General features: G+C 30.4%; 2 protein-coding genes across 2 annotated transcripts in view; both read left to right on the forward strand.

Moving 5' to 3' along the window:
• The window catches only part of LOC113393894 (serine/threonine-protein kinase RIO1), a 208,745-nt gene that overhangs the window by 180,330 nt on the left and 14,928 nt on the right, over nucleotides 1-13,487 (forward strand). The gene's annotated exons all lie outside the window — the stretch shown is intronic.
• LOC113393892 (multiple C2 and transmembrane domain-containing protein-like) lies at nucleotides 1,604-12,101 on the forward strand. Its single transcript, XM_026631000.2, has 14 exons — nucleotides 1,604-2,077; nucleotides 2,169-2,331; nucleotides 2,473-2,618; nucleotides 2,696-2,839; nucleotides 3,023-3,212; nucleotides 3,334-3,512; nucleotides 3,647-3,848; nucleotides 6,309-6,454; nucleotides 6,950-7,083; nucleotides 7,181-7,224; nucleotides 7,638-7,747; nucleotides 7,830-7,939; nucleotides 8,307-8,404; nucleotides 11,864-12,101. The coding sequence occupies exons 1-14, from the start codon at nucleotides 1,641-1,643 to the stop codon at nucleotides 11,912-11,914; spliced, it is 2,154 nt and encodes a 717-aa protein (XP_026486785.2). The 5' UTR covers nucleotides 1,604-1,640; the 3' UTR covers nucleotides 11,915-12,101.

The following is a 13,487-nucleotide window of genomic DNA, read 5'->3' on the forward strand; positions in this document are numbered from 1 at the left end:
CACAAATTCTAATAAATATTTAGTAGATATTGTTCAATTCCGATTTGAAAGGTACATGCCATCTTAGATTCCAAGGTTGGAGGCGTATTGACGATGTTAGGGATGGTTTTTATTTCTTAACATGCCATGTCTATGTGATGGTGGACTTACCGAGCAAGGTTGCTTCGGTAGGTATCTGCACCGTATAGCAAGGCGGGAGGTGACCCCCTCCTGTCACGAGTGCGGCGCTCCTTCGGACACGGCTGAATTCGACACTGATTGAATGTGCCGCATTAGGGCCTCAACGCCATTCCCTGGAGACCATTGTAGGCGGAGACAGGTAAACGCCATGATCAACAGAGAGAGGTGCTGGAAAGAGATAGTCTCGTTCTCTGAAAACGACATACTAACACGTCACAGAACGAGGCCGCGGAGCGAGAGTGTGAAAACAGTGCTGCGGACCCGCTTCGCCGAAGACCGAAGAAATGGCGTCTGCGCTATCTTTCCGCTATAAATGTCGCTGGGGATAGGAGGTGGGGTTACCGTCGGGACGTCAAGGTAGTATGCGCAAGCGATCCCCAAAAAAAAAGTACAGAGTGGGTATTGCTGGTTTTTTAGCGGGTACTCCGGCGCCTTCATCGCCGGCGAACCCCACATACCACCCACATCATGTGAGGAAACGCGTAAAAGCATACTTCCAGAGAAAAAAAAATGCCGTAACATTTGCACGTCTGCCTATCTATTATTAAAAAAAAATTGATGCAGTTAGAAACAATATTTACGTTACATTTTGAAATAATGTGAATTTTGTATCGATCTGGTGTATTCAGCCAAAAATATCAATTAAAGGTAAAACAAAGTGATAACAAATATATTTAAAAAAAAAAAGATCACTACGAGAGGATTTCTAGGCTACAAAACACTTCAACAAATTCATTCACTCTTATCAGTAACAAAAATGATAAATATAATACTATAATTATACAATTGCCATCCAAGTTTATTAGTACAACTGTCATTGCTCAGATGCTTAGAAATATACGTCCAATGTTCATAAATTAATATAAATTATATTCTTGATAAATTCAGAACAGATGAAATCTCAGAATAGTTAAAATATCAGTGTACATACAAAGATATCCATTTTCCAAATCAACGCAAAAACAAAGAAATTATATTATTGACAAATCTTATCAACATTATCTAAAATCTCTACTATATTACACAAATTTATGACATTCGAAATATCGAATACCGACATAAGTACATATAATATATAATTGTTAGATAAAAATAAGATATATAGAATAAAATAATTATTTATTATTCATTATAATAGAACGCAAAAAGTGGGTACGATCAACAAAACAGTATATTTAAACAAAGCTTTCGAGCGAATAACGTTTTATTAAACCATATACTTATCTGTTTCTTTTTTAGTTTAATGTATTTACCAAAAATGATGGGCTTAGGAGTTTGCAGAAATCCAATTTGATGGTTTAATATAAAGGATTACAAATTCAAAATAATCAATAGCGAAAACATGTGATAAGATACGAGTAAAGATAGTAAGTAATCGATATTGTGAAGTAAAGTTAGCATTTCCTTCTCGATAACAGCTATGTCCAGTTACACGTACTGTATTAAGACATAAAGTAAAAATGGAAAATGAACAAAAAACAGAAAGGGTCACTAAAAGGCACATCGCTAAGCTACATGAAAAAATACAGCACAAATATGAAGAAATGCAAAGGAAGCTAGAGAAATCAAAATCTATTGATTTTTTGTCAAATCTCGATGATGATTACAAATTTCAAAGTCAAAAGAAATTTGTGAGTGTTAGTGATTTAAGTGATGTTGATCAAGTGCATAAATTTGACAATAGTCTGAGTGTAAATCGTTCAATTTTTTACGTAGAAACGAATGTTTTCCATGAAAAACAAAAAGATGCCACCTTCGAAGAAATATTATACAAAGAAGCAACCGTTTCAGAATCTGATTCAATGACAAAAACATGTGATAAAATCGACAGTGAGTATGAAAACAACGTTGAAAATGATTTTTTCAATAAAGATTTTTTTAAAACAAGCCTTGAGTCGTAAGTTGAATATTTTTTTTACCTACATACAATAATAGACACACGATTTATTTTTCAACAATATTAAAATTTATAAAACCAAATTCTAAAGGTTGAATGAAGTTTCAAAAGAAAGCGATGAGTCTTCTGAGCTTACGCCACCTCCTATGTCTATCCGTGATAGAATAGAATATAGACTAAAAAAGCGACAAACTGAAGAAAAAGAAAAAAAGAGAAAGTATAGAAGAAAGGAATCTCTTGAAAAGGTTGACAAAGTGAGTCCGTTTTTTGATATGTATTCAAATTGTATAAACCACGATTTCAATTAACCTTAAACAATAATTGCATTCAAAATAAAAACAAGTTTATACTTACAATAATCAATGTTGTCATGTATATATTAAGTATTTTTGCAGTACATATTATCCAACACATCTAAACATCGAATGATAAAACTATTTAAAAAAAATAAAATAGCGACGGTCAGCATTGCATTGATTGAAGTTACGGGCTTAGAAGAAGTGGTGGACGAAAAGGCACGCGTCTTGTTATTTAAATTCAGGTATTTAGCACAATAATAATACCTGATTCAGTTCATAAACATTTTTATATATTTTTTTAATAATTAAATTGTTTTAGGTTAGGTACAGAAAAACGTAAATGCAAATTAGTTAAAAGCGTTGATACGAAAGTGAAATTTCAAGAGTTATTTAATTTAAGTATGTATGACGATGAAAACATTTTAGAAATAACTTTATGGGATAAAGACACTTTTATGGGCAGGTAAAATTTAAACAATTATTAACTTAAATATATTCAAGTATGAATTTATAAATCTTGACCGCGTGGAATGCTGGCAAGAATACAAGCAACATTTCCCTGTTGAATTTTAAATTTATAGTAGATAATTAAACCATATTTAAAATTGTTTACATCAAAACGGCGAACATTTTTTTTATGTTTCAGGTGTATTTTAGATTTATCACAATTAGAGAAAGAAAGAACTCATAAAATGTTATTAAATTTAGAAGGAGAATTTAAAAATATTCAAATATTTTTTCTTTCAACTATAAGTGGTACTACCTTTGGTAATACACTTTATGATGTTGACGAAAATGAAATAGAAAATAAAAAAAAAATATTGAAAAATAAATACGTAAGTTAAAATTACTATACACTTGAACAGTTAAATGATTCGTTTCTAATATAGATGAAAGATTCAGAAATAAGTATTAAACACAGTTTTATTTAAATTTTTACAAATTTTTCTTTCGCAGGCTTGGTATCGTTTTTATGATCAATTTAATAACATTGGTGTCCTAACCGTAGTTATATACGGAGCCAAAGGTTTATCAGGCCAAGATTGTTATTGTGTTGTTCATTTAAATAATGAAAGAATACAAACGCAAACTGATTATAAAACTAACGACCCTAGTTGGATGAAAATAATATCAATGTATGATCTTCCTTTTATATATATATATATATTTTATAATATGACTTATGTAGTGGAGAGTGATAGTTTAGAAGTCTTCATGGGATAGAGATAATTCTATGGTCAGACAAAACTTAAATTGTATATTATTTCAGTATGGTAACTGATATCACTTCAATTCTAGAAGTCTCAGTTTTCGATGAGAAAAAAACTGAAGAAATTGGTAAAATTTCAATACCATTGCTTAGTATAAGACCAGGAAAGAAATGGTACGCACTCAAAGATAGCACACTCAAAGAAAAAGCGAAAGGAAACAATGCAAGAATTTTACTGGAAATGAATATAATTTGGAACTGCGTAAGTATATTTAAATTTTATTATTTATTTTTTTTAATTTATTAACATAAGAATTGATAACATTAAGTGCTTAAATATATAAACATACAAATATGAATTAAAAATAGTTACTGTATAAATCTTGACCGCGTGGAAATAATTAATTAATTTAAATAAATTATTTTTTATATACGGAGCGAAAGGTTTATCACGCCAAGATTGTCATTCATTTAAATAATAAAAGTTAAATAATTAATTAATTTAGATAAGGTTTCCTAGAAGTAAAGTGGTACTTTACCCACACGTATGATGTAATAGAATAAATAAATAGATAACATTAAACGCAAAGACCCGTTATTGGTCTTAATCTTATTGATCTACATCTACAAGATTATGTTACACGATAAGTTTAAAAACCGTCGACCAAATATCACGTTACAGTCAAACTTAAGAGGACAGTCCTTGCGGAACGCCAAAATAGCGCTTACTATTTTTAAAATATCTTAAAACTGGAGCATTGATTATGGATGAAAAAATACATTCAGTATCTCAATAGATATATCTCAAGTTTCACCGGACGATATTTATAAAATTTGTATCAATAACCTGGTAAATTAATCGTCAACATCACTCCAAACACTGAAATCGACCTTTTCTATTAACATTTTTTAAGCTATTTAGCGGCTAGTTTATACATGTATTTTTGGTTAAATGGGGACACGAAAGTGTAAATAATAAGTTCACCGTGTTCAATTTCTATTATATCTCACAATATTATAGTAATTTTTATTTAAATATTGCTTACTTTTTGGCATTCGTCGTCCATACATTTTAGTATGGAGAAAATCATTTGACGGTTTTGACTTATTATTCGACATCGCTGTCAATAAATTTTCAGTCCCTCCCCAGAGCCCAAGGTGAGAGCACGTCAATTTTTATTTCGAGCCGACTCTTATAATTTCGCAAAACGTCTACGCACACATAGACAAGTTAGCATAAGGGTGGGGCGCGAGTGTCGTGGGACACAATTGTTAATTTTTATGCTGCGGAGCTGAGTCTTCCTGTCAGGGACTATAAATGAGGACTCCACTGAAGTTTGGAATCCAATGCTATTCCCAAAAAAAATCGTAATATTGGCTACATCAAGACGGCAACCATTTAAAGATATATTATAATTTTGCTTTCTAAAATTTGGTAGGGTAAAAACTACACATTTCGTTTTTTGAGTATTCAAAATTAAATTATTTACTGTAAACCAATCGTGTATCTGTGATAATGCACCGTTCACATCGTCATAGTCAGTTTTTTCCTGTCTACCTTAAAATCAGTGAAGTATCGTCAGCAAACAACATTATAACACAAATACCTTTAACATAGAAAGGAAGATCATTTATATATACTAGAAATAGAAAGGGACCCAAAATTGATCCTTGTGGAACACTCATTTATAACGTAGATCCAGAAAACTTTATGCCATTAATGAAAACTTGCTGGACTCTTTGACTTAAATATGAAGCAATGAGATCAAGAGCTTTACCTTTAATACCGTAGTATTTGAGCATATAAAGAAGCGTCTCGTGTTCTACACAATCAAATGCTTTAGACAAATCACAGAATACTCTAATAGCATTCTGTGATTTTTGTCAAGCATCGTAAATATGTTTAAGAAGTGCTATTCTCGCATCAGTTGTCGAGCGACCTCTTGTAAAACCGAATTGCTCACTATGAAAAATAGTATTTGTACCGAAATGGACGAGAAGTTGATTTAAAATATTTTTTTCGAATATTTTACTTAAAAATAGAGTATTGAAAAAAATTATATTTAACTTCGTTATTTATATTTATAAAATTTAAGAAGTGATTATTTAATGTGTCTTTACTTTAATTTAATTCGGTATATCTACCAACCTTAAAATATCAAGAAAATAATTATTATTATTTAGTTAGACGAAAGCAGTTGAAACAATAAAAATCATAATGAATATTTGGCATCTTAATGCACTCTGACCGCACCCTATGCTAACAAATAATTTATAATTGCGTTTGCGAGTGACAACCTTATAGCTAATACATTACTCGTAATTAAATGTATTTTTATAAATCCTACGTTATGAACGCGCAATGAAAATTTAATTTATTCGTTGCACCGAAAACAAGCAACTAATTATCTCCGGGGATGCGTACGATACACTGCACAATGCAACTGTATTATTGAAAAGTACCTATGTGTGTGTTCTAAAATGAATTCCCACGCTTACAAACTACGCTCTTAATAGAAAATTCTCACATCTTTAAAACGAGATACTTAAATATCTTCAAGACAAATTATCCACTTGTGAAATTGATAACACAGGAATGCAAAGCTAAATATAATCATTCATTGAATTAATAATATTAATTTATTATCGTTAACAGACACGATGTTATGTACTCTAAACTATGATATTGCAACAATACAGTGACGTCAATCGTGTTTTTAAGATAAAAGCTGCAGCTCGTGTTATAAATCCGAAGGAAATAAACTATTTATTGACAGACGAAAAATTGGACAGGCATCTATTCGCAAGGAATTTATCGAGAGCTAAAGTTGTTTCTGCGTGGATCGTATATGCTTTTAATATTATGAAGTAAGTTTTTTTTTTTTCTTTATCCTTTTTTACACTTCTTAAATAACAACGAATTAAGACTTATAATCATTTCCTCAATATTTTATAGATATTGTATTTAGATATATCCTTTAAACTATCGATTAGAAATGAGTGCTAGACATTCTTCGCCTATAATATATTTGTTGTTGTGGCCAAACAATGTGTTTAAATTAGACATGCAGGTTTCCTTACGATGTTTTCCTTCACCGCCGAGCACGAGATGAATTATAAACACAAATTAAGCACATGAAATTCGGTGATGCTTGCCTGGGTTTGAACCCGAAATCATCGGTTAAGATGCACGCGTTCTGACCACTGGACCATCTCGGCTCATGAAAAAGCATGGGGAACACAAATTATAACATTAGTGTCTTGTAGATTTATAATTAATGAAATCCTTACGATCTCTTTAATATTGAACCGTTAAGTAACAGCTTTAGTTCGGATCAGACTTCATGCCGATATTTATTTCAGAACTTGCTTCGCATGGGAATCAAGGAAAGCAAATACAATAGCATTATTAATATGGATACCATTTTGTATATACGCCAAAATGTGGATGTTACCTCTGTTGCTATTAATTCCTTTTATTTGGTATAAACCGGATGGTAAGCTACAATTACTTTTTAATTTAAATGTATAAAACGATTACTTATTTATTTATAAACAAATATGCAAATCATTTACGAGATCTTTCTTTAACAGGTACAGAGAAGACTGGGTTGCAAGTTTATTCGAAGAATGACAAGGTAATTGATTCATCAGTTGCGTAGTGACTTTTTTGTTCACATTTATGAATTAATTTCAATTATTCTTGTCCATGTCATCAAACAATCGTTCCATATTTTTATTATACATCTTCCAATCTTATAATTACCAACTAAACCTAAAGATTCTAAAGATTTACTACTTAAATGATATTTTTTATTTATATTAAAATATGTTTACACTGAACACATAAATTGCATTGCTTTTACACAAAATTATTTTACTAAAATGTTTTTTAAACATTTTGTATTCATATTAAATTGAGAAATTAAGGTTATGATTTTATTTATGATATTATAAAACTTGTTATATATTAACAATGCCTTTATTTTTAAATTAATGCAAACGGCACGTGTCGAACCTAAATTTTAAAACGGTTTTAAATATTTTTTAGGACGATAAGAACATATCCTTGAGACAAAAAATAAACAGCCTCCAAGAAATTCTCATTTCAATACAAAATATAATAGGAAAATTCGCAAGTACAGGAGAAAGTATTAAAAAGTGAGCCTTAATTTGTTTTTTCAATGTAACAATGTTAATTATTAAAGTCCTTTTTTAATGAAGTTTTTTTTTTTCTTTTCAGTTTGTTCAACTTTACCGTACCCTTTGTTAGTGTTTTGGCAATATTTTTTATTATATTAATAACATTTGTAATGTACTTGATACCGTTTAATTACATCTGCATAATATGGGGTAAGCAATATCATCTTAATTCATTTATTAGAGCTAACTCTTCCTAATTACAATATCCATTTGAATTAAAAAAGTATTTTAATTTTATTGTTTAATTGCCTTGCCTGTCACAAAAAATTATCCACACGGGCGTATATCTTACGTGACTGTCTGTAAATGCTGGAGGATATAGTCTGTAACAGTCTATAAATCCCACTGCTGGAGCTAATAAGCTCCTCTCATGATGAGCTCATTTCACTACGCTGCTTTAATGCTGGTTACATGTGATTTTCGTCCGACACATGCATGTTTCCCCCCAATTATTTCCTGATATACTAATACCTACGTCTTAATCGGACCAGAGTCATATTCTCTTTTTTAATTTTAGGAATTCATAAATTTACAAAAAAAATATTAATGCCAAATAGAATACCTCATAATGAAATGCTTGATTTGCTGTCTAGAGTTCCTGATGATGAAACTTTGGTAAGTTCAATTTATTTTTTTACGTAAATTAATAACAGTCCTATTAAATATGTCAATGATCCTATAGTCCTAATCAATCAAGTAATATATATCATAATGTATATTCGGGGACTACCCGCGACAATATCTTCTTTTTATCGTTTGACTAATTTGCACTTGTCATGGTTAAGCGTGTTCCTACGAGCACGGCTTGAAATTTACCTCAATTACATTTTTTGCAAACGTCATGATATCAGTCGATTTTGAATCGATATTGTTGATTATTTTTTTGATAAATATATATTGTGAGTTCTCTCCAAAATAAAAGTTTCGTTTAGAAAACAAGCAGATATGTCACATGTCACAATTTTCCTTTAAAATGAACGTTTAAAAGTTTAAAGGTTTCATTAAATGTACAAAGCGTAATACCAATTACGTTACCAATACAGATCTATATTAATAATTTCGTGCAGGTCTTCAAAAGATCCGATTGAAACCTGTCCATAATTATAGATCGTAGCAAATAATTATGTTATAGTCGACAACGTGCAAAATTCGCATAATTGAGATATTTCGATATTAAATCCATAAAGTTCAATGACATGACAGTTCAACGAGTAGCCATGTTTGACGTTTACGGGTGAGTTCAGAAAGTGTGTTCCAAATAATAATTTCGTGCATGTACGTAGGTAAACTCGATGGACATTTATCCACAATAAATTATAGATGAACGTTTATGAAAAAGTTATCTGTTATATAAAAAGTAAATGATAAACCGTATTTGTTTAGTTTTATTTATTTTATCCGAGCGAAGCCGGGTTTTCATCATTCATGAAAAATAAAATAATGATACCGAAGGTCTAGGCTTTTTTAAAAATTTTTTATTTACTCTTTAATGCACTTTATAAAATAAAAATAATAAGAAAATAAACTGTTGACCGTCAAATAGAGTTAATTGTTAATAACATAATTTTATCAGTTCCTGTTCCGGCGACATATACATTTTGTGAGCATATATTCCGTATAATGTATACGGAATATATGCTCACAAATAAATTTAGTGTTAGTAGTATAGTATTCAATAAGAGATATTTGTTTTACTCATGGAGAAACTCTCGGTAGCAGTCCGGAGACAGATTTTCCACTTCCGTGCTCTCCGTGATTAGATATAATAACAATGGTTGAATATGGATCTTGAAAGTCAATAGTTTTTCTGGAGAAAAAAATTACATGTTTGCATCGACTAGATATTTCATTGAGTAATTAAAATTTTTGATGAGCTTTACAATCCACGTCTAGCCACTGGCGGTCGCGTAACAAATTATATTAATATATTATTTACTTATTTATTATTACATTTCTAATTGATAAAAATTACAATGAAATAATTATATATGTACCGTAATAAATGAAAGTCACGCTAGACGGATGCCAACCCTCAACATTGGCAGTAACATCCAAATTCTCAGTAATTTTCCAACCACATTGGTACAAACAGCTGCTCTAATGACCTAAGGTCATTAAAGTGTAATGGTTGGAAATCACAAGTATTTCAATAGTTTTCGACAGGATTACAAAGGCTACCTTATATTCACTAAATACGCGGTCTATTTGATTAGAATATTATTTAGGTATATACTTTAGGTTAATGAACATTTGATATTTATTACTTAAATTCGTAACAGATTTTAAATTCAGTGCGCATGAGACGGCTGTCTAAATTATTAATCTTGAAAATAACCTTTATTTCGCTCAAATAAATAATAGATAACACATAAACAAAAAAGTAAATAATGATAAATTAAGAATATACAGAAAGTAGATTCGATAATATTCTATTAGTAAAAATTAAAAACCGAGCCTGCGCGAGTCTGACTCGAGTGAACAGGATATCGTATTATCAACATAGGAAATAAGAAAAGACTGATGTACTTAAATTATAATAAAGACCTTAAAAGTAATTGATTACAAATTTAAATCATATTTTAAATTTTTGAATCAATTTCAGAAATCAGTCATCTATGTAGGGCATACTTACATTAGTTCACTAGTGTGTGATCAAACAAGTGCACTCTTGATTTGTTGCCATTATAATGAGTTCAGGCGCAGGACCGACGGCTTTGCGTGCTTCCAGAGGTACGGTAGTGTACAGACATCGAACATTGAGGCTCCGGGCTGCAACTGAGTATTCGACAAAAAATCCTATAACTGTTTCATATCTGCCCAAACTGGGTTTGTATCCAGAGCCTCGGGTTCTGTGGTTTTATATCTAGCACTGCACCAACGAAGCAGTCAAAACAGCACCTAATAGACGATTTTAATATTATAAAAAAAAAATAAGCTGATACTAATAAACTGAGAGATAAACTACGTAGTTCTTTTTATGTAGTATGTTGGCGGACGGACAAATGGTCTACCTGATAGTTAGTGGTTGCCATTGGCATTATTATAAATATTAAACATCACTTACATCGCCAATGCGCCATCAACCTTGGGACATAGAGATGTTATATTCCTCGTGTCAAATCGGAACTCGCCAATATTAGTCTATTGAATAATTAACAAAAACATGCTAACTTACGTTCTTGGAAATATACATACCTGTTTACCTAAACTTTTCTACGAATATTAATAATGAATTATACTTATGAGCTGTTTTAGTTGAACATCTCTAAAGTTAGACCATACTCGGCCTTATAAGTATGACGGAAAAACGGTTTTCATAAAAAGAATTAGTGCCTAAAAATTTCATTTAGTCATCAACGAGTCCGTCGACCCCGCGGCCGTTGTCGTATTATTTTTTATCTCGTTTTTTGTCAAATGTTAAATGTTTATTTAATACCTGTTTTTTTTTTAAATCTTTCAAAAAAAAATTAAAGATCTTAAATAAATACTACAGAATCCATCCTATATTTCACTAATATAATATACTGTATTTTTTAGTGGCGCTGATATAAGTCCTATATATTATTTCAAGCTATGTAACGTAAAACCAAAAATATGTTATAAAAAATATAATATGTATATTCGTTCAAGAAACTTCAACCTCCACAATCAGTTTTCGTTTATTTACGCTAAGCATCCGATATTGGTTAAGAAAAACTCTAACTCTATTTTCTCCGTAAAAATTTTTTACGGAGAAAATAGAGTGAGATAAGCGTTCCGTTTCATCGGATATGAGTAACTCTAAGAAAGATCTGTTCGCTGGTATAAACCGAATATGACATAAAAAATGTTAACTCATATTATTTATTAATATAAAAAATAGTTTTGCTTTTATTTTTCTATATTAGTGCATTTAATTTAAACATCTACCTACATTCTTAAAATTATTATTTATGAAATGTGTATTTGATATTTAATAAAAACTTTGTTTAATTTAATAATTGAAAAATCTCTCTCATATCTCATTAAAAAATATATTTAAGAAACGTTATTTGTTATTAAAATCCGTACATTTTAAAATGTCTCTACTTTCAGATGGAATGCGAAGAATTACCTTTAGGTGATATTTCAGAAGATGACCATTAAAATGATCTGAATTATTTATTATAGGAAATATTATGACTAATATTAAATGTAACTAAATTAAGTAATCTAAATTGATCAATGTCTTGTTATCGTTTAACATAGATTGTTGTTTTTATGACTCATACTGTTATATAAAAATACTGTAAGTATTATCTTGCTTTGTAAATGGATAAATGTTTTTTTTTCTATAATTAAATATGTGACATGATTTGTCTCTGTGTGCGTGTGAGAAATAAAATGTTCGTTTTATCTTTGTTGTAATTCCTGCTTCCCTACATAATACTATAGATACAAGCGTGGTTGTGTGTCGATTTTTATTTCGAGAAGATGCTCTTATACTAATTCCATGTTATACAATATGTTACCATACACATTAACGACTCACTGAGGGTCATCATTCATTCGAGCTCCTCAAGTGACTTTTGATTTCTAGACCGAATACCAATATTCAACATTGGATTCGCTTACAAATGAACTCTTTTGTACTTACGTTTTTTTTTATATGTGTCTGAAATGTGGAACCGTCTGAAATGTTTAAGTAAATCACTTTATATAATACTAGTGACGGCGGCTTCGCTCGAATTTTAAGATCAGTCGTCAGGTGTTTGTCAAAAAAGCGGCATACGTCCTTCCTTGAAATTCATGCTAAATTTCATGAAATTAGTTTTAGTGGCCGTAAAAACAAACAGACATAAAGACGGACAGAGATAAGTTCGCATTTATAAGATTAGTATAGAATAACAATGTTCAATTATTCTTCTGTTAAATGTCAAATCATAGAAATCAAACAGAAAAAACGCCAGTGTTTATGATAAGTCTGTTTGTATTATGTCAGATAGATTTCTGTACGTCATAGTGGTGAATAATATATAGCTACATAGGTGATTATTCTTATAGCTTTGTTAAATTGAACATACCGTATTCCTTACGAAGTAGTATTGAATGATTTTATAATGGAAATTTATTATAGGTACTGGTTTGGTAGAAATTATAAACATTTTTCTCGGATTTTTTATTTTTGTGCTACAATTAATGAGCAAATGAAAAGATATATTTTACGTGTGTTTTATTTTATTTTTATTGTGATAACTGCAAATGTATATGGATTTAACTGATGCCCTTATAACATAATTTATTAAAGTAAAAAAAAATCAATCAAGAAGTCTGATTGACTTATTTTTTGAGGAGGCGTGGAACATGAAAATTCACTTGTGTTTACCTGGATTTCAATCTTCAATCATTGATTCAGATCACGTGTTCTAAGTGTCCACGTGAACTGTCTGCGGGCAAATCCGGTTTAATTAGTGCTAGTTAGCAATATTATATTTTTGTAAACGGACACCAGTTTTAGATACAATGAGCAAATGAGCAAATCCTTGAAGCAATCGGTTTTCAAAGTAAAAGGCAACTTGTCATAGTTTGATTATTGCGAGTTGTATAGGTAGGAAATATGGCGAGGAGAACAGGAAAACCTAGATTCCTAGACTTTGTTATACACAAAAAGACTGAACAAAAAATAAATTTGCCTTCACTTAAAACCCGATTGGCTTTACAGTTTTTATACATTTTAATG

The sequence above is a fragment of the Vanessa tameamea genome, chromosome 16 (assembly GCF_037043105.1).
Source record: "Vanessa tameamea isolate UH-Manoa-2023 chromosome 16, ilVanTame1 primary haplotype, whole genome shotgun sequence".
NCBI lineage: Eukaryota > Metazoa > Arthropoda > Insecta > Lepidoptera > Nymphalidae > Vanessa > Vanessa tameamea.